The following is a 26,566-nucleotide window of genomic DNA, read 5'->3' as shown; positions in this document are numbered from 1 at the left end:
TCACGTTAGTAACGGCTGCGTAACGCTAGCACCGCCACTGCTAGCGCTGCGTAACACCTCCATTTCCGATCCGACGTTGGCCGCGCTGCCACCGGATGTGGCCGCGTCCCCGTCAGCACCGCCACCACCACCACCAAGCTTGCCCACCTTGGCCAGGTAGGCCGGGGTTTTGCTGCTACCGCTGCTGCTACTGTTGTTGGTCGCCACCGTCGCAGCAGGCGGAGCTTTGATGAAGCTGTACGAAACGCTGTTGAGCTTTTTGGCACCGGGCGTTACTACAGTGACGTGCGTACTATTATGACAGCCATTGTTGGGCGATGAACCGTGATGGTGGTGGTGGTGGACATGATTGTTGTTCAGACTGCACATCGTGTTGTTATTGTTGTTGTTGTTGTGGTGCGTCCCGTTAGTTAGGATGCCGGCAACGGGGGTTTCGGGCCGTGCCGTTAACGCCGGGCTGCCGCCAACCGGGTTTTGCTGCGGCTCGCTTGAAGTGGCCAGCAGTCCTTCGGTTAATGGGGCCGCCGCCACCACCACCGGTGCTTGACGACCACCGGTGCCCGCCTGTTTCATGCCGTTCGGCAGTATCAAACCCAGTGGGCCACCATTAGCATCCCGTCCGGGGCGCTCCCCATTCAGCCAGTAGGTCAGCATTTCGCCCTTGCCTTTCATCGGCACCAGACCTCGCTCGGTGACGTCGAACGTGCCGAACGTGTCCAGCAGCGTCTTTGTGGTGTGGCTGACGTGAATCTTGAGTGCCTCTCCGTTCGATTCCATCCGGCTGGCCGTATTGACCGTGTCCCCGAACAGACAGTACCGTGGCATCTTCAATCCGACCACACCGGCCACACACGGTCCTGCGGGGAGAGAGAGAGAGAGATGGGTTTCTGCTTCGGAACACAAAAAGTCGCTCCGACTTACCGCTGTGTAGCCCAATCCGTAACCGCAGCTGCTCGTTGGGCCGATGGCGGATGGAAAACTTGTAGACGGCCGCCAGCAGCCGCAGGGCCATGCGAGATATCTCGCGGGCGTGCAAATTTCCGTTACGTACCGGGAGCCCGGACACGACCATGTATGCGTCACCGATCGTTTCGACCTGTTGGGGATGGAAAAGCGTCGTGAGTCCCTCGATATTTTAAACGGCGAAAGCTTCTATCACACAGACAGCGGTGTCCGTTTCCGGCAGATCCCCGCACTCGTTTGCGTTGGGTCACTTGCGACAAATTTATCATCCGCCCGAAAAAAAAAAAACAAAACGAGAGCGATGGGATTTGGTGTTTCGCATCGCTTTTGGGTGGCCAGCGCCTGGCGTGATGATAAATTAATCGGACGGACGACGGAATCATTACGTTTGGCGAGTTCTCAATTTTTCATCCCGCGCTTCGAAGGCTCTTCGGTGCGGACGGATAAAGTGCGGCTCTCCAATGGTAAACAATGGATCAACGACCGGAGGAGGAGCAGGATTGCCCTCACGGGGTGGTGCACCCAGAGGTCGGTAATCTCTCGCCGGTTTTGGCGCGTGGGAACGCGGCCCGCCCCGCCTGACAGTAATCGGACAATTGATTGGCCCAAAACTGTTCGGCGTTCCCATGGCTGTCGTCGATAGGCGAATCACAAAGCGAATGAAGGCGAATTGAAATAAGATGCGATGATTAAGTTGTTTCCCCGGAACTCGATGACGGCTCCAGTGACTCTCGGAACGCGCGACCACGCACAATGGAGGCGCACAGTGCTTCACGTTCCGTATTTTTGGAGGAGAGCTTCTCATTGAGGTTCATCCAAAACCAAAAAATGCCAGACTGTAACTGATAGCAAACGACTCAAGCAAACGATGACAAATGGCGACGGATTGTTCCGTTTTTGTCGCGTGTCTGTTACCGAAGCTGCCTGCAACTCACCTTGTAGACGTCAAAGTTCTCGACGATCGAGTCGAAGCAGGTGTAGAGATCGTTCAGCAGATCGACGACCTGCATCGGGGTGCTTTGCGCCGAAATCGCGGTGAAGCCGACTATATCGCTAAAATAAATAGTTACTTGATCATACGTTTCCGCTATCACAGATTTGCCCATGATCAGCTGCGCCGCCACGGATCTACGGAGGAGAGGCAGGAGGAGAAAAAGATGTGATCAGTTGAACCACTATTGTAGGGAAAAAAGTGGAGACACCCCGCTGAGAACGTTCACTTACTTGGGCAACAGCTGGTACAACAGTTCCTCGCATTTGCGCTTCTCCTCGAAGTAGTCCCGCGTTCGTTCGTCGACCAACGCCTCCAGATTGTTGGCGTACTGTTCCATGCGTTGTAATAAATTATCTAATATGTTACCAGATTCGTTTTCTCTGCAAAACGGACGGTCAAGAGTGAAGTGTGATTTTAGAGAACGGAATAAAATAACAGGGCAACATATCGAGCATATTTTGACACGTCAAACAACTAGCGCCCTCTTTGAGTATTTTTTAGGCAACGGGTGAAATATTTCAATCAAATAATTTCAATGTTAAACACTTCTAGTACCAATATTTACCGGAAGAGGCCGTTTAACAGATCTGATTTAGCACATTGTGTTAAAATGAAAAACCCGTTGATGTCATACCCAATTTAACGGTGTTTAATCATATTACGCTGTACATACTGTATTTGTGTCGCGATGCCATGGAACTCGTTTGTTTTCCCACCGTTTAGATGAAAACTAAAACCGACGTCGACGTCGGCTCGTCCTAGCAAAGTGCTTTCCTTCAGAGCGCGATCTGGCGCGCTCGTTGATTAAATTACATCCGTTGTCAAGCCGCGTGCACAAACACACGCGTTGAACGGAGCACTGCAACTCCTTGAAACGTCTTGCTATGTCGCCCCTTAAGGCGGTGCACCATATGGAGAAGTCGAAAGCTGGCAATCGCATTCTGTGTTTGAAGAACACGAGCACCACGCGACCGACGGAATGTGGCTTTTGATGAAGTCGCACTGCCCGGACTCGCGCAACTGCAAGGAGCCGGAAATTATGCATTAAGCATAACGATGTTTTAGACCCGTTCTGGGCGGGCGACACACTGCGCCAAACCTAAATTGACTCTTGCGTACAGCTCTCTGGCCCGGCGGTGCACTATTTCTACTCGTTTTCGGGACTTCAAAAACATTCACTTTTTCCACTAGCGGTGCGTGGTTCGGCAGTTGGAAGTATCGGAAATTGAGGGGGGAAAAAATCCGCCCCAGACATTATGGAACATTGTCTCGCACGCCTAAAGCCGGTGCAGCCGAGGGGAGGGGCCCGGGAAAGTAAGCCGGCCGGTCCCGGAAACGCTGTCCGGCGCACAGTTTTAGTTGTCGCTCCGCACTCGGTCGGTCTTTTGTCGGTCCAATTAAAAGGGTTTCTGGCGCGCATTTGGAGCGGAAAGCCTTGCGTCGGTTAGAGGGCGAAACGAAAACAGCTTAATGTCCGTTTTCCGATCCATAAACGAGTTCGTCCACGACCGTTCTAGCGGGTTCGTTGGGGAGCATCAATTCATACTTTGTTCACCGCACTTTGATGCTGAACCGCCGTAAGGCGCGATAGTTGGAAACATATTTTAGAAGGTCCCCCAGAACGTGGAATGAAAAGAGGTTTCTTTCGTTTTATGTTTGCACACAGCAGGACGACGCCGCCGGTTTCGGGTTCTTTTCGGGCTACCAAACATTGGCAACAATACTGGCCACTGGTTCGGTGATTAGTATGCATCGTCAGGCATCCGAAGCTGCCTCACTCGATGCTAAGGGAAGAGTGTCCTGTCCGTAGAACTCTCGAGGTTCCGAGCTATAATTGGAATTACTTAGAATGTAGTGCACAGTAACAGGATCCAGTGACCGGACTGAATTGCCGGCACCGGCAGACCTTGGTGAGTGGTTTCTCTATTGGGTTTTATCGATATGTCGAACCAACAACATGCCCAGCCGGTGCTGTTGATTACCGAGAAACCCTTACTTTTTATCATTCGGTTTGCGTGTGGTTCGACACCTTAGCATACTTCGATCCGGATGCTATTATCGAAAAAGGTGCTACAGATGGCAATCGTCGCCCCCCTGACATATGGGTCGAACCTGAGAACCCAGAACGTGGCACTTCCTTAAACAAATTTCAGTTTCCTGCCCGCCGGGCCTGTGGCAGATGGCAGAGAAAAACGATCTAATTCCACCCCGGTCTTGGGGCTTGTTCGAGCTTCCGGTTCATTATTCTTCCGTTTGCCGGCAGGAGCAAAATCGAACCTGCCCCCGATAGGCCTCGGCTTTGGGGGTGGTGGCAGCGCGGCACAGGACCCAATCAATCTTGGGCGAGGAAATGAAGCTGAAGCTTCGATGCTTGCGCCTCCTTTTCCACGAACTAAAGCCAGTTCCAGCAGCCAGTCGAGATTGAAAAGGTGGTCTTTTAGCTAGTAGGTAGCAGTGAAAATAAACACACCATAAAAGTGCGGGGCTGCAGGGAGGAGGCAGAAGGAGTGCCACAAGAAAAATCTTGTTTTTCAACAGTTTCTTTCGCGGGTGCTGAACTGTTTCACTTCACGGTAAATCGGTCGCGACCGTACTTTAGTAGGCGGAAAGTTTCAAAGAGAAGCCAAAGCCAGTTCCAAGACCCGGCTGCGACCCAAAGAATACAGAGGTTTATCGAAGAAGTTTCTGAACTTCAAAATACAGAGATTGACGTTTGTTGCCTCTGTCGAACCAATCGTCTGCCTATTTTGCACAACAAAGCTGTGAAGGTGATATTTGATTAATTTTTGCTTCGGCTTTGCTTTTTTTGTGTCACGCCGGAAGCCAGAAACTGTCGCTAATCTCTGTGTCCGTTAATCTGTCGAACGACGAAATCAAAAGAAATGCAAACTGGGGGCAAAATGCTGAAGAAACGCCACCAAATTCCGGAGTTCCGGGACCGGTCCCGTTCCGTGTGCTGGACGCACTTTAAGCGATCCCACGCGTTTAAAGTGGCACGTTTTGTTCGTGCCACGATGCCACGAGATAAAAAGATTGAACGAACGACGACCGGCCGGATGATGATTGCCGTTCCGTATTCCTTTCCGTCCTTCGTCGGTGTCGGCGAGGACACAGCAGGCAATTGAACACGATGCAGCGTGGGACTTTGGAGAGGGTACTTTGAAGAAAGTTTGTGCTGTTTTCCCGTCCCCAAGGCGAAAGGCCGACCGTGGTCGTGGTTGTTTTCCGATTCGTCCGCACACACTGATTGCGAACACTTCCCCGAGGGCTGCAGAACCGCGTTGATTGATTTCATTTTGGTGCTGTATTACATTTTACGGGTGTTTGCCACTTTCCACAAGATGCAACATGGTCCGAAAAAACATGATTCGTGCGTGCACAGTAACACAAACAGTGAAAAGTTTTGATTTGTTCGCACTATTTGACTCGCCATTTGGACGCCATTTGATAAACACCGATGCCGATGCCGGGTAACAACTTAAGACGCATTCCCTTAGCCCGTGTTGCCTTGGTAACGGCATCAGTTTGCCTTCGAAACACCTTTTTCCACAGAAAAAGGCTAAAAATAACTTTAGCAGTAAACATGCAAGCCAAACAGTCTATCTAATGCAACAGTTTCGTTTAACGGACCGAGTCCCATTTTTCGGCAACGTTTGTCCGCGATGTTTGCATTCGGCACATGTTTAAACACCAAAAAATACGGATGCATCTGCATCGGTAAAACAGCGATTGATAGCGAATGCACATATGTATTACCTTCAAAATGGAGACCTATTTTGGGAATCTCAGAATACATTGGAAAGCAAAAAGAAGTGTAGCTACGGAGCAAATGCTATTTTACTATTGTCATGCTTTGAAACCTCCCTTATTATAAGAAAAGCTGCTCTGGATTAATGAATTTTTGGTATGACTCAACTATCATTATGAGAAGTGGAAATTTTGTGGGGTCTGGGTTTATATGGGGTCTAAATCAACATTAGGAAACAAATGACAACGGCATTATGGTCTAGGGATTCATTGTTTCCACGAAACATACAAGTTAGTGTCCGTTCCTGGTCATGCTGACTCGAATACTGCCCAAAACTTGGCGAAAGAAAAGTCATTCAAGAAGAAAGAAGTCTTATTGGCGAAGATTTCACCGTACAATCGGATAATGCAGCACTCCACAAGCCATAAGTAGTCCCTAGTGAAAAAGGTCGTAAACAATCTGGACCAAAATAATAGCTGACGACTGCAGAAAGGACCACTTAACAAAACCCCGATGTTTGACAATATTGTCTGGGGGTAATGGAATGTATTGCAGATACTAAACTTGTTTTCGCTGTTTCGGTGAAATAAAATATGTTTGGCTAAAATTTTTCTTTTGTTTCAATGATCTCTAAATACAGCAAAAGTATCGTTTACACATCTCATATCAAGTGTTTGATTTAATTGATTAAAGTAAATTGTTCATCCTCGAATTTCGTAAAATCATTTGTGTTCTTGAGCTAAACTTTTTTTGCTTTCCACTGTAGAAAAACCCGTCCGCCCGTCCTGATTAAGCATCTCAGGACACGAAGGAAACATTACGCCCAATGTGTCTGCAGCATACTTACTTGTTAATTTTCCTGATGATGCTTTTCAGCGTCCCAAAGTCGGGCCGCTCGGCGGGATCCTCGGCCCAGCACTTGATCATAATGTTGTTGACGTCCTCGTACGACGATTCGTCCACCTGCGGACGGAACGGGGCTCCCAGCAGGCCGGGACCCTCTTTGACTAGTTTGATGATGTCTGTCGAGAAGGAGAGAGAAAGAGCAAGGCACACCGAAATTCGAATCAAACTTCTGATGGATTGAGCGTTTAACACCGCATCCTGGTAGGCTGCGGCAGGCGAATGAAACACTCTCTCTGCAAACAGCATTTCGGGTAAAGGCAACACAACGACGGGCTGCTGCAAAATTGTTTGTGGACCGAAACCAACAGAAACCCCGCGGCGAGTAAGCAACTGGCCACGGTTTCAGCATCCCAGATGGAAAGCACGAAAAAGGGCGAAAAAACCGTAACGATACAGCTGCGAGCGTTCGAAGGAAGCTCAACCGGGCGCCGCTCAACCCCCTCGTCGTTGGGTATCCGTCACCGGCCACCGGTACAGCCGATCGCCACCACCAAGTCCCGGTACAAAATCTACGAAATTCCGCGCAAATCAGAGTTTTCCGAGTACCTACAGCAGATTCGACGGAAGCAAGCGACGCGTGACGACGCCGACCAACGGCGATCTTTTGCTGCCGGGGGCTCCCGAGCTTCATCCCAGTCGGAGGAGCGACCTGCGTCGGGTGGACGGTGCCTAACGTTCGACAAACCGATCGCCGAGCGACCGATGCTGCTGCGTCAGAACAGCGTGGTGGAGTACCGCACGAATGCGGAGCGCCACCCATTCAAGGATGTCGTGTGCGATTACCGAAGGCGGCGCCAAACGGTGACACCGAAGACGATCCGGCTCTACAAGGTGCCGATCATACAGAGCTGGGAGCAAGCGATCGAGTACTCGCTGCGGGGCGTTTCGATTGCCGATTCCGGGCGAACCGGACCCAGGTGGGGAAAACCGCGGTTAGGATGGTTGGAGAACCTGGAGCACGCCAACCGGAAGCATTCGGAAAGGGTGCCGCCGAAGCCAAGTGGCGAGCCAGGTTTCATCGCTTCCATCTGTTGCTGTCCGGCTCTGTTCGGCCTCAGACGACACCAACGCGCCGCGGACCTACCTTTGGGGGATTTGTCGTCGTCGGAGCCGAGGTAGAACGGGCCCTGCCGGGACACGATCTCCTGGATGATGATGCCGAACGAGTAGACGTCCCCTTTCTGGCTACTGGCCGTTGGATAGCGGGGATCGCGCAGCAGTTCCGGTGCGGTCCAGAGGAGCTCTGTGAAAAGGGAATCAGCATTAGACTTGTGTGTGTGCGTCACGCCCCGCGCCACGTGAACTCACTCTTCCAGTAGGCGTAACTCTCGATGTCCGAATCTTCACCACAGTTCCGTCGCAGCTGGTGCAGCCCAAAGTCGGTCACCTTCAGGACGAACCGCGAGTCGACGACACAGTTCGAAGACTTGAGGGCACCGTGTGTGTGGAGGTCGGTCGAGTGTAGGAACGCCATCCCCTTGCAGGCGTCGTGCATGAGCGACAGCTTGAACATCCAGTCCAGCTTGATCGTCTCGTTCTCCAGGATGTCCTGCAGCGAACCCTTCGGGCAGTACTCGGTCAGGATGAACGGTTCGGCCGGGTGCGGATCGAGGCACGCCCCGTAGAACCGGACCAGGTGGTCGTGCTGGAGGTCCTTCATGCGCTTGAACTCGAGCATCAGCGACCGGTTGAGGCTGATGTTGTGCACGTTGATCTTCTTGATCGCCACCTTGCAGCCCCGGTAGAACCCGAACTGGATGTAGATCTGCCGGTCGCCCGGCAGCGAGTTGAGGTCCTCGGAGTAGATCGTCTGAAATGGCGGGACTATTGACCGTTGGTTTGGTAGGCCTCCCTGGGCTCCTCACACACTCGACGCTTACCGCTTGGCTTCCGCGTCGCGCGATCGAGTGGAGGCTTCCGCGGTGCACCCGGCTCGGATTGCAGGACAGCACATCGTTCGGATTCACCTTCCACGTCATCGAGTTGATCTCCGCCTCCAGCTTGTAGTGCCGGTAGCCGACGAACGACGCGACGCCCATGGCCACCACGCACACACCAAGCACCAGCGACAGGATGGCATAGCCCGGAAGCGCTGTTGAGAGAAGGAGCATTAGATCGAGAGAAACCCCAGGCGAGGGACCTAGCTTACGCACAATTGTCCGGACAAAGCGATCCATCGAAACCGCAGGTCGGCCGATCGGGCGGTGCCTTCGTACGATCGCCGGCCCAGTGAATCGCTTTCCCCTCGACGAACTGCAGCCCACCGCCGTAGTAGTAGTTGGCGACCACCTGTAACACCGCGGAAAGCCGAATATTAGTGGCCACTGGGCCCGCGATTCCAGGGACCTACTTACCTCGAAGAGCCCCGTTTCGGGGTTGAGATCGAGCAGCGAGTAGTTCGAGATCCGATCGCCGTTCGCGTCGATCGTCACGTTGCCGGTGATGCCCTTGAAGCTGCGGCCCCACATCAGCTGGGCCAGGTGCGTCCCGTTCAGGGGCTGCCGGAGGGCCTGCTGCTCGCCGAGCTGGACGATACTGTCGTTCAGGGCGTACGCATACAGCAGCACCGCATCGTAGAACGCCGTCACGAACGTGGACACTGGTTCGTCCTCGGCGTACGTGTAGTTATACTTCGTCCGGGTCAGCTCCTTCACCTATCGAGTGGTGGCCAAGAGAAGAGAAAAGTTCACATCGAGACGCGCGATAAGCTCATTTGCGGCGACGGCGACCAACGGGTTGAGGGACGGAATCCCGCAAGAAGTTTCCCACTGCCAGGATGCACTATTATTAGTTCTGTCACGTCCGGGATTGGGACCGGGATTGGATTGCGCTGCTTTGGTGAAAGTGGCCACCGTGCGTGTGTGTGTGTGTGTGTGTGTGCGAACGAGAGCCAGGATTGGAAAACCGATTGGAAAAGCGGATTTTAAACAGCTTCATTTCATCAACGAACCGAACCGTTTCTAACCGTTTCACGTGGCCAGCGCGGGACTGTCGCTTGCTCGCTGGCGGAATACGCGATTAGGGTTAGCAATTTTTAACAAATTCCGCTTTGCATTATAAAGCTTTGCCGGCATGGACCACCGGACTTTGCTTGTCCGTTCGGGGTTCCATCGTGTTTTGGGTTCCGGAACGAGGGAAGATCGCTCGAGTCGCTTACCTAAGGAAACGTTTATTAAAAAAAAAACAAATAGTTTGTGGAAGAATTGTGTACGAAGTATGTTCAAACGTATCCCGACAAAAGGATTACAGTTTTCTCCGGTTGCAGGGTCGTGGTGCATCATGAGTTCTTGCCAAAGGGTGGAACGATCAATAAGGAATATTACCTGTAAGTGCCATGTGCCATTTGCGTGAAGTAATCCGCCAAAAACGCCCGGATTTGTGGGAAAACAAAAACAGAACTTTCCAGATCTGACCGCCTGTGTCTGATCTGATGGGGATTACTTTGCAGGAGAATAGATATTCATGAATGAATAAAAAAAATTTGGAAAAAAAACAAACAAAAAATTGCGATATTTTCTTCACAGACTCTCGGGTATTAGCACTCGTTTGCGAAAAGCGAACTCTCAGCAGAGCTCCCCTCTTTCAGCCTGGCCCCCCACAGTAATAAGGCTCTTCTGTGTTTTCCGAAAGTCCCATCAAAGCCTAGGCCTCAATGGCCCCGATTCATGGCTCCGTCCGAACGGTGCATCTCCGACTTGTGGGCGCGTTCCCGATTTATGACCCAAATTCATGCGAAAAGTTTCAAAAGTCCAAGAGCACTTTTCGGAGGCATAGCAGCGTGAAATCCGTGGAAACTTCCGCAGTAATTTAACTGACTCGGCAATTCGCGGGTTTTTGATGTTTTCGGGCGATTAAATTATGTGTGCCCAGCTGACCTCCGGCTTGGCGTTTCGAAGACTGCTTATCAGTAAAACTGCCAACCTCCTGTCTTACCTCCTGGGAGAACTGGCGATACTCGTCGTCCTCCGGTTCACGGGCCACCACCTGCAGCAGCGCGGTGAACGCTTCCTTCGCCTTCTGGTTCCGCTCGTCGGTGTCGTTCTTGGCGTACCAAGGTGGCTGCTTGGTCGCTGCCATGCTGCGGATGGGTCAGTAGTAAATTGCATTAGTCTATCTCTCGGACTCCCTATCTTTTTTTCTTGTCAAGGGTGGACGATTGAGACGGTGGATGCAACGTCCAAGTTGAGCGATGCAGAACGGTAGAGCAGATAGAATTATATTTAAATTAGGAGCCTTCCGAAAGACCGACGTCCTACGAATGGGCCAGGGCCCCCAGGAGGGGACCAAATTGGTCCTTTCTTCAACCTGGCGTGCCTGGCGTCTTTGTTGGTTAGTTCTTTAAGCAAATCATGGCATGCAAAATACTGGTCCGCTGGGAAGTTCAAAGTCCGTGAGGCGATTTTGGAACTCGCACCGAGCGAAGATGTGCGGTCCGTTTGTTTGGACCGTAAAATGTTCCTTTCAAATTGGTAAATATTCATTTCAAATTCAATTTTCAATTGAATGGAAAGCTGACCATAATACGATAGAAAACGCACAAAGAAGTTACATTTTACTAATAAACGAAGAAACGAGGCGTGGGCAAAGAAAACGAATAGAATAATTATTAAAAATCCATCCATAGAAGAGGTCCATTAGAAATGAAAACAATTAAACAAGAAATTTCAGTTTCTGTTCAAACGACGGTGTAAATGTTAGTATTAAGCTATGATGTAACAGAAACTTAAACGAAAGCCAAAGGTTTCGGGGAGGAAAAAAGGCTGCAAGTTTCATTATTCCGTCTACACAATTAAAGCCATTCTGTCGGTGGTGGAATAACATAGAATTGAAAATTAGAAAACGAACGAGATTGAGCGCATGAAATGGAAAACAAACGCTTGGCAAACAAATACAGCAAATACTTCTTCTCCGACCGAAACAATCGAACAATCGCCACAGGGAACCGGGCCCAAATACACAAAACAAACGGCTAAACAAACAGACCAGGCTGGTTCTAATGAAAGGCCCACCACGCGGCCCTCATCGCGGTCTTACCTTCCGAATATTTCGACGTTGAAAAACACGTACTCGCCACTGTTGACCATATTGAGTTCGGCGGCCGCCAGCATGATTTCGCGGATCGTCGACGGGCTGGCACACATGATGACGACTGTGGAAGAAAAAAACGCCACGAAAAGCGCGTGGCAACGGAGAGAACGGAAATAAATAGTTGCTCAAATAGCTCCGGGTATGTATACACGACCCGGCACGGCCAGGGGTTTAATACTCCGCTTCCAAGAAGGACCCAGAAGGTAAGGATCAGATGGCGACATGATGGCGAGGCGGCTGGATCGCCAGAGAGAGCATATTAAGTAAATTCCTGCTGGGGCGAACCGTGGAAAAGCACTACTTTCCAGCGATTTTCCGGGAAAATCGATGCTAAAAATGAAGGGAAAGCAACGGGCAACGGAGTGTAACGAATAGCGATGAATCTTCAGCGCGGAATCGCTCTGGGGCCCTCCTCCAGCGGAACTCCATTAGATGATAAGGAATTTTCGATATGCGATAGTTTTGCCCGCTGGGCGCCCACAACTCACAGATGCGCTCCAAATATATCTCGTCTTGTGGTGAGAAAAACAACAGCCGATGCTCGATCGGAATTGGACGACAATTCCCCGGATGTCACACGCATGGGAGGTGAAATGATGGCGCGAGATGTTATCGTTTCCGATGTACCGCGCCGAAAATAGGTTCGACGAAAGTTGGCGATTCGCTTTGGGAGTTGCAATAATTGTGTTGCTCTGCGGTACGCGTGGCCGCGGATTCCGGTGGGCAGTTCCTTGAATCAACACCTCTCTGCAAATCACGAACGAAACTTGTTCAATCACAGAATGGCTGGCCAACAAATTCTAAAGCCCCGCGTGTTTGTGTGCTCGGCAAACCGGCAACATAGTTTCAACTTCCATTAAAATGCACGTTCGCGTGGAACCTCTAGAGATGGTCGTTTGTGGTGTCCCTGCACTAGAGAAAAAAAAATGACATCCTGGAGGGCCTATGTGGCGTGCCGGGGCTGCGCACGTTATCACGTTTTGGCCAGCAGAGCGGGGGCAACGGTGTTGGATAGTTTAACTTTTCTCAACATTTTCTTTCATACCGGTCAAACGAGAGCAACATCACATTCCGCCGCGCCGATAAAGCACGGAACGTTGCGGCGCACTGCGCCGTCATTCCAAGGGTGCCCACCAACACCGGCGCCCGATAGTTGTCCCTTCCCCCCCTCTGGCCGGGGTGGGGAATCCTTTTTTTCCCGGTGCCCATCCGGAATTGCGCTGAGCGTGCTTAAAATGGGCTGAAAAGTCCCGAGCCCAACCCATAAATATCGCTAGTTTTATTGCATTCATCGCTTTTTCAGTTAGAACTAACCTTTAACAGAAAGTCTGTGAAAATTTAGTGTTTTAAAGTTACACTGCTTCTTGATGGCAAAAGATACCGTTCAAGCGAAACGAGTGGCTTTAAAAGTGTTATAAGGACTCCGCTCCAACTCAGAAACAGCAAATAAACGTTGGCCTCATTAGGCGGTGACACCAGAAAACCTTTGAAAAATCCACAAAATCGTTTTGAATGATTGTAAAGATATCAAAATAACGTGTTGGCTTATTATTGCATGAGCATTTGACTACGGAAAAGCTCTGTTCCGTCCATCACTTCACTCCGGAATCAAAACGATCATGATCTGAGTGAAGTGCAACTGGTGAACCTCGTCCAAAACGCCCGAAAGCTTAACAATCGGCTGGAAAAAGGGTTGCGCGTGGTGTAATATTCATCGAGAATGTTGAGAAGGAAAATATCATCATCATTGAATATTATATAGCGTTGTTGGAGCGGCAAAGAAAGAAAAATTGTTTCACCAAGAGAACGCACCGCGTCACAAGTCAATCAAAATAATCGACCGTATTCGCCAGAATTAACTCCCAAATGGTAATGGTTGTTTACAGACCTATGCTCATGCTACAGAAATGCTCATCGGAGAGAAATTTTATTTGCATGAAGAAGTTATTACCCCCGCTGATAGAGCAGTCGGTAGTGCTCTTCCTTGTCACGCAGCTGGCCTGGGTTTCGAATCCCGGGATCGGTTGTCACTCAACCGGCCATGGTTTCGATTCCCGATACCGGCGTGACAGGGGGGTTGGCGCGGGGCTAACAATCCCGTCCGTAAAAATTAAATGTTACAGAAGAGCATCAGAGATTAGCATTGTCTCTGGTGCCAGGCCAAGACTGCTCAGCGGTTGTAGCGCCAAAAAAAAAAAAAAAAAAAAAAAAAAAGAAGAAAGAAGAAGTTATGACTGAAACTGAGGCTCTTGTGTGGCTTTTGAATCCAACTTTGAACATAAAAGGTCACGTTTTCCTCGCTTAGGCTCGGAACTTTTCAGCCCAGCTGTTAACATACATGCTAGACTAGCGAGTTAGGAAGACGATTTGAAAAACAGAACAGCAACGGCCATCCCCAAACATGTGGTAATGTTAGTTTCCGGCTCGGAAATACGGCAGCAACTTGCCGTTGATGCTGGGCAAACTTTTGCTAGTAAGTTGCTTGCGTCTTAAGCAGCGAAAAACAAACGATGTTATGCGAGAAACTTTGAAACTAGCGCATATTTTATTGAATAATCGGACCCCAGAAGGGTTCTTCCGTTCGTTCGAAGCATAGCTCATGTGGCCGGATAGGACGCGTCGTGACGGATGGATGACTAACGAGCGAGGATCCCAAAATAATCACTCCGCCGAAGGTCGGTGCGTGTTACTGATCTTTCGGACCACTCCAAATTTGCCCATCAAGCGCCCGAATTAATAACCGTTCCAAGTGAAAAGCCTTCGCCCTGCGCTCAGCCGGACTGGTTTATCGTACCGGACCACACCAGACGGGGCGGCTCATCAGTTCTACGGTTGCGCCTCTCCCCGGGCCAAGGGCGCAATGGGATCTTCCTTCCGTGGATCCTGTCTCACTTTTTTTGCTCGACCGAATCCTAGACAATCCACCCTCGAAAGTTGTTGTTTTCCCGCCTTTTGTTATCTCACGGAAAGCTTAACACTCGCGGGGCCACCACGCAGCAGTAGTGCACAGAACAGCCTTAAGGAGAACCGGATGAACTGGGCCGGCGCTCACATTTGTTAGCTTAGGGGGATTATGGTATGCCGGGCTGCGGCCGGCCTACGCTCGGTATCATATCGCTTTCAGCTCCATCAACCCTTAAATACACCAACGGGGGGTCACCGTTTTGCTGCTGTGCTTTACCCTCCACGGACACGGACTTTTGGGGTTAGCGCTGCTCCTGGTCGGAGAGATCACGCGGACCAGAAAAAAATTTATGAATAACAAAAAGTAGGAAAACAATGCTTCCCAATGCAAACGCGCGCGCGAAAAGTCAGCGTGTCACGTTCGCCCTAACCCTTCGGAAGAATGTAGAGTCCTTTCATTGAAAACACAAAAGTCTATTGTTGTCGGTTACACCAAAGGATATGGTGCAGAAATGTGTAACTAACGGAGGTAATATACGGAGGTGAAACATAAATAAAACACAGGTCTACCAGCAGATTTTGAGTTCGGGAAAATAAGAAAGAATAACAACCAACACGGCCAACTCACAGCGTAGTGATGCATACTTCAGCATCGAAGCATCCTGGCAGGCATCCATAGTAGTCTATGGATGCACTTTGACAAGTTTTCGCCGACCAGGCACATATACTAGTCACGGCGGTGCTGAGTGGTGCTCACGGGAACGAAACAACTTTCGTCGAGTGGCGGATTCTTCGTCTATTTGATTATGGTGTGGTGCGCTGCAGCAACTACACGCCGACACGACGCCAACGCGCGTTCGCCTGAGAGAATGCGGGAACATCGAACAATAAATACTCACAGTGTGTGTGAGTGTGCACTACCAAAAAGAGAAGTGAGTGAAGCGAAAGTGCACCATGCAGGAGGACGCTTGCACGTCCTGCACAAGCATCACGTGCGGCACACGACGTCAGAGGTGCCCGAAGCAACGTGGGAACGTGCATTTAAAACCTTAAATGTTAAAGGGTTAGACTGTGGAAGGTGAAAAAATACGAAATTGATTCAATGAAAATCAATATAACAAAAGTGGTAGTATCGTCGTGAACGTTAACATCAGGACTAACAACAGTGAGGCGCCCAAAAGGGCTCTTCGATTGGCCGTGGCGAGTGGCAAATGCAATCAATGTTCGATGGCTCTCAATCAACGCCAGACCTGATCAGACCTTATCTGATCTGAAGGTAAGTATTCAATTTTCTCGCGGAAATTTTTAAATAACCGTTTAATGTTCGAATCGCATCACATTTCAGAAGCATCCCGGTAGGAAAAGCAGTGCCGCCAGTTAAAAGATGGTTACTTTGATCTTCGTAGTTTGCAATGCAAGGAAAGAGAAATGTTACCAGAATTCCCAGAAGCCGCAGAAACCCCAACGGTTCACCTAATATGGGATGCTTTGACTTTCAATTAATCGCACTAAGGACGCGAATAACTGTGTCAAATTCAACAGCTGGCCACGCAAGTTGTTTGTTTGCGCAATTCGTTATCGTTCGACCAATTTCTTGTTCCGGTTAAATGGCGCCGGCCTGGAAAAAGGGTCTCTTGGCGCGCCCAGAATAAAAACTTTTGATGTTATCTTTCGTTCTTGTCCGTCGCGTGCGTCTATTGTTGTGCCATTATTCATTGTTTTTAACGAAAACTGTCATCTCAACCCGGTTCGGTCGGTTCTGTCGAAAACAGACATTTCTGGAGCAAGGCTGCCCCACTTCCGGGCTTTGCTAAACGAAATATCTGTCAGATGCCATAAACTCCAGGGAACAAAAACGCCGGAAGTGGCCGGAAGTGTGCGGGTTATGGCACGCCATGTGTTGTGGAGTAATACTTAAAGCTTTATGATTTTAACACCACTCCAGTGTCGGCTTGTTGAATGGCCACTTCCGGATTGAATTAGTGGCGAGACACTAGATTTAATTAAAACCATTATGAAAGCCGTTACACAATGTTACGGCCACGATGGCCACGACGTGCCAGACGTGGCCGCCCGATGTAAAGATGTCTTCTCGAACGCTTTCGCCTCCGAACACTCGCCGGCAAGTAATGAACGTCTCACCCTCTGTGACATTATAAGTGCTGCTGGTCGGCCCCAGCGGGCCCAATGAAGTAACGTAAAGAAGGCAGGACGACGCCAAGGATGCACACGCGTGCCGAAGCGCTGGAAATGCCGTTGCCTTTTGATGTAAAACATCTGGACCGAGCTGAAGCTGCACGTGAGAAGAATAGGGGTCGGTTTTTGCCTCACAGGACCCCATATGTGACATTTTCCGGTTGGGCCAACTTTTATGTCACTTTTTGTGGGGGTAAGTGAAGAGAAGGCTCCCATCATGGAATTCACCTATTCTCGGCTAGCCCGCCAGCTTCGCAACGGCGACAGTTCCGATCGATACGATGCCGTGATTACAATGGGCTCGTGTCGTGAAGCGCTCTAAGAAATCCTGCCCGATTCTCGTTTTTATCTGCAGTTTTGCATGCTGCAAAGCTAGTAGTTGTTGGAACTGACCTGGCGGCCCCCGCCTGACAATGGAGTCGATGAGAAAAATGTAACGTCTCTGCTCCAGCACTCCGACTTTTGTCTGGCAGGTTTTGCTGGCTTGCTGGTTATCTCCGTGCACACAGGAGTTGCCGGGATTTACGCGACCAGAAATGTCAAGCGAAACGAAGTAATAATGAGGCGCACACAGACGAAGCACTAAGAAAGTAGCTTGGAAAGGAATAGAGGAGATTTTGTGCACAAAAAAGCGACGTGGAAATCATATTGCTTGCTGCTCGTGGGGCCGAATTATTTTTGCTTCCTCTTGTGGCCGCTTCGGGCGATGGGCCGAAGAAAAGAAGAGTTTCTTAGTCCCGGCGGGCGGCTTTAGAAACCAACCAACGGTGCAATGATTTCGTTCATTCATCAAGAAGTAACGGCTGCTCTCTTGGGCGAGGCGCGTCGGATTGCTGTCCAGCTGTCCGAAAGGATCTTCGGCCACCACCGCAGAGTGGTTTTAAATATGCACTCAAAGTTTTTAATTATTATTCTCAGTGCACTGGGCGAAGGCGTGCCGAGAAACTCGCAATAATTTGCTTGTAAACAAATTCATTCACAGCAAGTTGTCCCCACGGTAAGGAATGACCCTTTCCCCGGGAATGGTATGTAATACCTCGGAAGGAGCTTAGACCCGCCAAACGACGGAACTTTACTAATTTTGGATTAAAACTATTTCCAGACACGGCGTGACACTAGACCACATTGAACTACGGATGAAATAATTTCACTTACTCAAGACAGAAGGCGATTAAAAAGTTTTCCGTGCTAAAGTAGTGCGTCTTTTGCCAGTGAGAGCTAAGGAACGAGCAAGTTTTGTTGGGGAACGTATAAAAAGCGTAGGACTGAGTAAAGAAGACGACAAGTGCACGACAAAGTTGCTGAACAATAGTAAAGTCTATCAAACTACAGATAGAAAGAAGGGTGTAACAATGATCTACACGATTCAATTAAGCAATAACGAACGGCAGATGAAGCTATAAGGGCCAATAAAAAAATAGTTGTAATCAAGTTCTACAGCATTTACGCAGCAATGTAACACAAAAGTAATGTAATTTTACTTTAATTTAGATACAAACCGAAAATTTTTAAATCTATCCTAAGCAAAAATTTGTAAGATCAGGCTATTAAAAATCAAAAAGTAACGCACCTACCAACCACCGGCGATGGAAATGTTCTGCGTGTGAGAGGGATTGAGCACATGAGCGAGTTGAAATGAGAGAAATGGAATTGAATGATAGAATCAGTGCCCAAATAAATGGAGCCAATAAATGGCGGCAGGTTTCTGGTTGGGTGCCCAATTCAAGGATTCATGGAAAAGAATCACACAAAAGCACTAGCGACAGAGAGAGAGAGAGAGACAGAGGGGTAAGTCAGTGAATCATATACCGGACACTTCGCAGAACCCGTGCAGTCGTCCTAGGAAATTGTATTGTGTAATTCCCAGGCAACGGATTTTTCTGCTCCTTTTTCATTCGGGTTATTCCAAATATTAAAAGGACCACAATCCCCGACAGAAAGCCGATGAATCTGTCAATCGGTGAGTGAAAGGATACAGGGAAAAAAAAGCATCATCGTCGTGCGGGTTCCGGCTGAGGCTTATACGTGATGGATCGGCGCGCGGCACGTGGAGCTATCATTTTTATTCAATTTTATTATCCCACATCCGGACCGGAACCGGCCATCGGCCACGCGATTCTCCATCGCCCACTGAATAAGCTCACTCCGTATGTATTAATCCAAAAACCGAAAGCGGCTTTTCGTGTCGATTATATTCAAACTCATCGCATCTTCCTCTTGTGCAATTGAGAGCCAAACAGATTAACTCCGCGCTCTTGGTGGCGATAGCGCAAATAAAAGACTACTGATGGGGGGATCAGCCGAACTCGAATGGTGGCAATAAAATTTGGAACTTAAATACAAATTATGAAAATGAAGCTGGAAGCCAGGATGCGATTAATGACTCGAGTGTGACGCAAAAAGTGCGGATCTGGGCAACGATAGGGCACAATTCGCTTAAAGTGCCGTCCCTCGAGCGATTGCCCACTTTTTCTGGCCACTGATGGCTACTTCTCGGATTGACGGGGGGGCAAATAATAGGAGTTCGTTTGGACTTGCCACGTACATCCTTCCAATCCCGAGGATTTCATTGGTAGAGGAACCCTTCTGGCAGGCAAAGGACTCTTTACTTTGACTGGCATTAAAACTTGGATCGACGACGACGAAGTACGTAACCCAGAACGAACGGAGAGAGACAGTTTGGTCGACTTGTTGAATGTTGAGAAAGGATAATTTAAGTGGCACTATTAAGAGATTGTGGGTTTTTAAACATAATTTTGAACTCCCCTGGTGTTGATTTAACGAGACTTTGACTATTGACAGGCCACAGTTTACAGTCGCTGAACGTTGGCCTCACCGGGAGAGGGGACCAATTTTAGCACGGCTCGGCAAGTTCAATCGACTGCCAATATTGGTCACCGATAGCCGCACGGGTTTTGGCACATTTCGAACCCGAATGCGTTCATCATCGTTTGGCATATTTTCAAAAGAAGTTCCCGAGGTCCGAACCGCATGAGAAACGAGTTCCACACACCTTCTTTTACCCAACAATCTCCACGCGGCAGACCAGTTACTAGTTGGTCCAATGTTAAAAATAGACCCAACCCAAGCAGAACACGCGAAGGACAAAGGACCGGCCGGCGGTGGTGGTCTTGACAGGGGGGTGTGTAAAAATAGCATCAAGTCACGATCGAACTCCATGCGAATGGAGCTCACCTCAGCCTTGTTGTGCCTGACCTTCCCCAATGTTGCTTTATTACACTCGTTTTTCGGGGGGCCACTTGATTTTAATAATTTAACGACCTTGACTACCTTGTGACGTGAGTTGTCAGTTCCGAGAAAACCGCCGATTGGAAAAGGAATACACTCGTCGCTCGCCTCGCTCGCTACTTACTTCTGGCCCGCCGCTCGATCTGGCGCAGCAGCCGCAGGTAGTCCGCGTACTTGGCCGTCTCCTCGTCGAAGGTGCCGGACGACGTCTCGTTGCCACCGATCGCCCGGTTGATGGACGTGATCGCCATCGAGCAGTCGGTGAAACCGCGGCCGGACTTCTCGTCGTGCTCGTGGTACAGGTACGCCTGGATCGTCCAGTTGTAGTGCCGGTGGAGCTCGCGCATCATCAGCCCGAACGCGTGGTAGTTGCCGGTCATCCGCGTCAGCGTCCGGTAGTTGGGCGCTTTCAGCGAGAACGCCTCCGTCAGCCCACCGGACGTGATCAGAGGGATGCCCCAGACGGACGAGTAGCGGGCGATGGGTGCGATCACGTAGTCGCAGATGGGGCCAAAAAATACATCTACGATTATGGAACACGGAGCGCGATGTCAGACGCCGACAGGGTCCACCTCGTTTTGCGGCGTCGTCACAGGAATCAAATCAAACTACTCCGAGATCGTGTGTGTGTGTGTGTGTGTGTGTGTGTGGGTAGGTTTGCGCAGATTTTATCGTGTAACTTATCTCACAGCAATGGCCCTCTTTCTCTCTCCCTGATCCGGTGCCTCCCTTTATCGGATGCCTTTCAGTCCAAGGTATGGACGCGCGGTGCACCATAAATTAAGTGCCCATTACGAAACGGGAAGGTTCGTGTTCTTACCAAACCTTACCCTGTGGCCCCAAAACGGCTCTTCCAGCGGTGAAAGTTGTAGAGAAAGTGAAAGAAAATTAAGCCAAAAAAATCTCCCCAAATCTTCGCCAAGATACACAAGGTACGGTGTGTAGAGTAATGAGATTGAAAAATAGTTTCCCTGTGGGCCGATCGACCGATCGGTCGGTATAGGCATTCGAAAGGACATCTCGCGTCAAGTGGCCCGCGGTACACTTACTGGCGCGTGTTTGCCTTTTCGGGGCAGGCTCCCGGCCTCATTGGACAGTTTAGCGTGGACCGAATTCCACGTCTCACAGTTCAGATATGCTCCTCCCGGTAGTCCCGATAGTAGGATCCTCTTACTGTCTCAATGCGCGCGGCTGTGGATTTTAAAGGGGGGGAACCAACATACGTAATTGGTGTGCACATAAATCTGGACTAACTGTCCACTATCTGAATCTGTAGCAGCACATTAAGGAGAAAGTGAAACTGTTGAAAGATTGTTGAAAACCTTCCATAAATAACCCAGCACAGTACTAACAGGAACAGCCACGTGCAATTGGATATGTTTAGCGGGTTTTGCGCGATCCAGTCTAGGACCTTCTATTTGTGGCCAAGCACGAGACGCTCTCGAGAGTGGGGCTATGTTTCGTCATATGGTTGGGAGTTTCGGTTTTCTCACACGCGTTACTCACCGGTCACCGGACAAGCAGATTCGGCTCGCTGTCTAGCTGTCTGGCGCCTTGTTTGCATCAAATTAATCGCAAACAAATTTACATATCTCTTGCGTTATCTGGCCGCCGCGATGCCTTAACCGGTCGGCTGGTCGGTCACGCAAAAGATGACCCAAAACATGAAATAGATCCGGAAGAAAGTGAAAGTGACGCGGGAGACGCGTCTACGCCAGCGATGCTGTGGGAATTCGGGAATTCGAAAGGCATCTTAACCGTCCTTACTCTAAACAAGGGGTCGCCGCCAACGGTTTGGCATATTTAAACCATCGCGCGTTAACTGTTATTGTCCTGCGGCACTCGCTAATTAAATACCGGATAAAGTTCCCACTCAAACCTAGCAGGGGTTGCTTGTGACAGAAACAACACGAAGGGTGCCCTTCCCGGGTCCTTATTGTACCGCGCCGGAGCCCTCCCATAGAGCGCATTCGAAAGTCGTCGTGGAGGGCCCACAATGTTCTGTTCCGAAGTGGACAATCGAACCCGGGGGATCGTAATTTCCTCCTTGCGGGAGGAATTATGTTTGCTGGCGCGACACACACGCCACGGTGGCCTTCCGTCTTCGGGGTTAACGGGTTCCCCGAGCACCGTCTTTGTCGTCTTGCCACCGCTTGTCACCTTTCACTTTCGCCATCGTTAAGAAGACAACCTGTTGCGCGCGCTCCTTCCAGCGCAGCCTGCAGCCTGCAGCTGGCAGACTGGGCTGTATAGTTTTGGCTTCTTAACTCGTTCGTCCACGGGGCACGGAATGCCGGTCACCCGGACGGAGCTTGTTCTGGTGGCAAACGGGCGGTGAAATCGAATATGTTTTGGTACGCATCCAACACGACGACTACTGGCATCGGAAAGTGAGTGGGTTTTGCTTGCCGTAGTTTTGCATTCTCGGATATAAATAAACCCGCGAGGGAGTGTGGTGTGGCCAACCGACCCCGCCGCCGTGTTCTAGGCGTGGGAAACGTGCGGTGCCAAAACGGAGCTCCCAGAGTGGAGGTGAGATTTCGGTTGGGAACCGATCGAACCGACCTCGGTTAACGCTGTTTGAGTGGAGAAATTCTAGTTTACGATCTTCCCACTGACAATAAGTATTGCCACTTCAAATACTGTATTCTTCGTTTGCTAACAGTTACAAAAGATAAACAGAAATAGATTCGATTGAGGAAACATGCATTGATCGTCTATCCGTCTCCGTTTGATCATGCCTCGGAGAATCATCAATCTGGTAGATCGATCCTCGGTAGAGCAAAAGAGATCGTGGGCATTGATTTCAGTGCCCAAATTTTGCATGATCTGCGCCACTCGCGATTTGGGTAGGTCGCGATGCGAGACAGAAAGTAGCATGTCCAGGGTGAGAGATGTGGGTTGCGCTCGCACGCGTGCCGAAATGTAAATTAGTGAATCATCCCACCGCTAAAATCGGCAACCGATGAAAACTGATAGTTGATCCTCGTTGGTTCCTAGAAGAGCTGTGGAAAGTGGAACACTGGCCAAAGCAGAGGGCCATAATGGTGTAGATAACAACTCGGCACTCCGTAAAAAGCGAGTCGTGACGAAAATAATATATCGCAAACGTCGGGGTTTGTGGCATTAATAGCCGAATATGGAACCCAAAGCTGGGCGACAGTGGGCGGAAACGCCAAACATCAGTACGCGAGTTGGTGGCGCATGTAACTATCACCCCTTGATTGGTACACACTGTTTGGCCAACATCCGATGGCGTTTTGATGTACGATTCGCTCCGGACAGATACCTCACTTAGTTCGTTCGTTCTAATGTGCTGAGTTGCAATAGCCTTACATTGGTCTCTTTCTACATTCTGAAGCAACTCTATCTTAATTCAATTTTAATTATAATTTTAATTCTATCATTTAGTTAAATGCCAGTTATTTTTCGAGGTTCCTGAGCGTAAAAGCTCTGATACTCACGAAAATTTCCCCTGGCAAGGAACACTGAAGTAAGAGAGCACCGACTCTAACGGAATCGGCGACTATGGGATGTCGACAAGGGCTCGCAAAACAAAAGGTGACCCGGAAAGACTGTATTACATCGTGGGCATTGAAAGAGCCTTAGGGCCCTTGCGCTTAGAACTAAAGTTTGCCAATGCTTCCCGGAGTATTTGATCGATCCATTGACAAGTGGCTGGCTACGTTGACCCACAAAACCTGGATCAACGTGATTAAACCTTTTGCCTTCTCGTGAATATCGTAGGAGAACATGGCAGCTCTAACAAATCGAGGCCTTGGCCTTAATTTCTGTTCCAAGTGTAGCATTAATCAAAATTGAGGTATTTTATCGTTCACAGTGATTGACTTTCCCTTATTCTGTGTTGGCTTCATATAAAATTTGACCAATTTACCGAGTTTAACCGATTTTTGTTCCATCTGCTAGATTATATTTTGAATTGCCTACAATATTGAGTGACTTCAGAGCTACCCTTCAATTACAGTTTATAAACTGCCCGTGAGTTCCTGTGATGACGAAATTAGACCGAGCTGTCAAAAGGGTAGAAACGGAACCGAAACTGTCAAAACGCACCGCAGAATAGTGAACAAACTACACGCGGACGAATTTACAAAATCTCTGAACAGAAATAAACGATTGCAGTGAAAATGAAAGCAGCGGCATTAATCAAGAAAGAGATTGGTGTTGAGTAAGTCGGTGTTCAAAATGATAAAAAGGTGTGATAGCACATTATTTTCCAGAACCAAAATATGCCGATGGTGCCTGTCGAAGTGTGACGATTTGGAGCCCCTAGCGAACGACGAATCCGGACAATACAAGCTTCAACAACTCTTCGATTGTACCGGTTTTCAGGTAGGAAGATTGTTAAAACAGACATCTCAGCCTATTCCACAACAAACACTGTTTTATGAGAGTTGTACTTTTGTAGGCCAATGTATTACCTGGAGTTCCTTCGTATTTGTGCACGATGTGTGAATCACGTTTGGATAAGATGTATACGTTTCGCTGGCGATGCAACAAAAACATTGCATTGGTCAATAGATTTACCACAGTGAAGAACGAGACAGACATCCATAGCAAAGATGATCACTCTGCTGAACAAACGGTTGGCACAGCATTGTTAATCAAAAGTGAAGTTACCTCACCGGATGCAGCGTACGATTTGCACTTGATTCAGAATAGTTGTAATGCTGATCAAGTAAATGGGACACATGAATGTTCTGGCAACCAACCTGATGATTTATTCGAAGCAGAGGAGAATCCAATTGCATTCAAATTAGAGAATGGCGATGTCGATGAACAGGACAACAGCCCAACAAATCCTTCAGGATTGATCTGCCAGGATCGAGAAGATACCTCTGCGACAACCAACACATGTGTTATTGATTCGGCATCAGAATCAATTCGAAACGGAATTGCTGCGATCGATGCCGGAAAACACCTCAAAGTTGGCCAAAAACGTAAAAAAGATCAAGAAAAAACGCTACATCGGATGCGCTCGTATAATCTTCGGAGTCGTCAACAAGTTGACAATGGCAGAAATCGGAAAGCCCATAGCAAAGGCCATCGCAATAAGGGAAAGCACCACTGCCCTCATTGTTCCGCAACTTATATTCTCCCAAGCAAGCTGAAGATTCACATTCGAACTCACACTGGTGAAAAGCCTTATGTGTGTAACATTTGTTCCAAAGCGTTCAAATCTGGAAGCAATCTGGCAGAACATAAAAAAATTCACAACAAGGATCAACATTATCAGTGTCCGCAGTGTCCGTCCAAATTTGCATGGTTATCCACATTCAAAAATCACATTCGCATTCATACCGGTGAAAAGCCGTTTGTGTGCAAAATCTGCAAAAAAGCGTTCCATTCATGGTCCGCTCTATCATATCATTCAAAAATTCACAACAAGGACGAATACCAACAGTGCCCGCATTGTCCTTCCAAGTTTGCACAGTCGTCAAAGTTAAAGGATCACATTCGCATTCATACCGGTGAAAAGCCGTTTGTTTGTGAAAGCTGTAAAATGGCGTACTATTCATCGTCCGCACTGTCACAACATTCAAAAATTCACAACAAGGACGAATACAAACAGTGCCCGTATTGTCCTTCCAAGTTTGCACAGTCGTCAAAGTTAAAGGATCACATTAGGGTCCATACAGGTGAAAAGCCGTTTGTGTGTAGAATCTGTAAAAAAGCGTTCCATTCATCAACCGCACTATCACTTCATTCGAAAATTCACAAAAAGAACCGATAGCATTTGTTTGAAACAGTACAATAAAAGTGATTGCTCACAAAACATTGTCTTTGATGGAACATAGAAAACGGGAGATAACGAAGACAACGTTGCGACATAACGAATTATACCGTGAAATATAACTGTTCCATTAACTGTGCAAGTTTAAGCTTATGTAGAGAATTACCTCATATTTTCTCTTTTGTCTTAGATGGAAGTCTCATGTTTGATTGGTTTTATTCATCCCCTTGATTTCCCCGTTGCTTTTAGATAATAATAAAAATTTGGAATCGATATAAATCGGGCTTTCCGGTGACGTATCCGATCGGCTTCCCTTCCCGCTTCTCGTTGAATACATGTCAAAATTTGTACCAGCTTCCCCAAAAACTCCCCCCTACAGAATTTGGTTCGATTTGTTCGAAAACAACCCGAATTATGCTGAATGGCCATAATTCGTTTCCGGTTACTCACACACACACACAACGCACGATTTGATTTGATTCCTTGGTGCACAACCACAACCAACACTAAACGCATTTTCACCTGGTTTTCGCTTGAGAAAGATATCGAACGCTCCGAGGGCCCCGAAGGTGGACGAACACTGTGTGTCCCTGTGGTCGATTTCGATGCGAAAATTGGGCAGCAGCCCACCGGGGGCGGTCACCGCGTTCTTCGCCATCTCGATCACCGGCAGCACCGTCGACAGGATGCGCACGTCGCGCCGTTTGCTCGGCTGTTCCGGCAGCAGGATCGCAAACTTGAGAAAGTTTCCCGCACCGGCCAT

The 26,566-nt window shown here is 48.9% G+C and overlaps 1 protein-coding gene across 1 annotated transcript; it reads right to left on the bottom strand.

Moving 5' to 3' along the window:
- Nucleotides 1-26,566, bottom strand: LOC128275022 (atrial natriuretic peptide receptor 1). The gene is made up of 14 exons (XM_053013394.1): nucleotides 26,326-26,566; nucleotides 20,173-20,571; nucleotides 11,646-11,760; nucleotides 10,545-10,689; nucleotides 8,966-9,265; nucleotides 8,765-8,900; nucleotides 8,492-8,703; nucleotides 7,920-8,421; nucleotides 7,696-7,854; nucleotides 6,553-6,727; nucleotides 2,188-2,337; nucleotides 1,899-2,091; nucleotides 922-1,096; nucleotides 1-857 (listed from the first exon to the last, which is right to left on the bottom strand). The coding sequence occupies exons 1-14, from the start codon at nucleotides 26,564-26,566 to the stop codon at nucleotides 1-3; spliced, it is 3,759 nt and encodes a 1,252-aa protein (XP_052869354.1).

This window comes from Anopheles cruzii, chromosome 3 (genome assembly GCF_943734635.1).
Source record: "Anopheles cruzii chromosome 3, idAnoCruzAS_RS32_06, whole genome shotgun sequence".
NCBI lineage: Eukaryota > Metazoa > Arthropoda > Insecta > Diptera > Culicidae > Anopheles > Anopheles cruzii.
The sequence above is the reverse complement of the archived record's forward strand: the minus strand, read 5'-3'. Positions and strand labels throughout refer to the sequence as shown.

Coding starts and splice junctions, on each gene's coding strand:
- LOC128275022 (XM_053013394.1), bottom strand. CDS start 26,566: ATGGCCGGTGCGGGAAACTTTCTCAAGTTTGCGATCCTGCTGCCGGAA. Junction 7,855..7,919: donor GAGTTACGCCTACTGGAAGA/GTGAGTTCACGT, acceptor CCCTTTTCACAG/AGCTCCTCTGGACCGCACCG. Junction 1,097..1,898: donor AGAACTTTGACGTCTACAAG/GTGAGTTGCAGG, acceptor CATCCCCAACAG/GTCGAAACGATCGGTGACGC.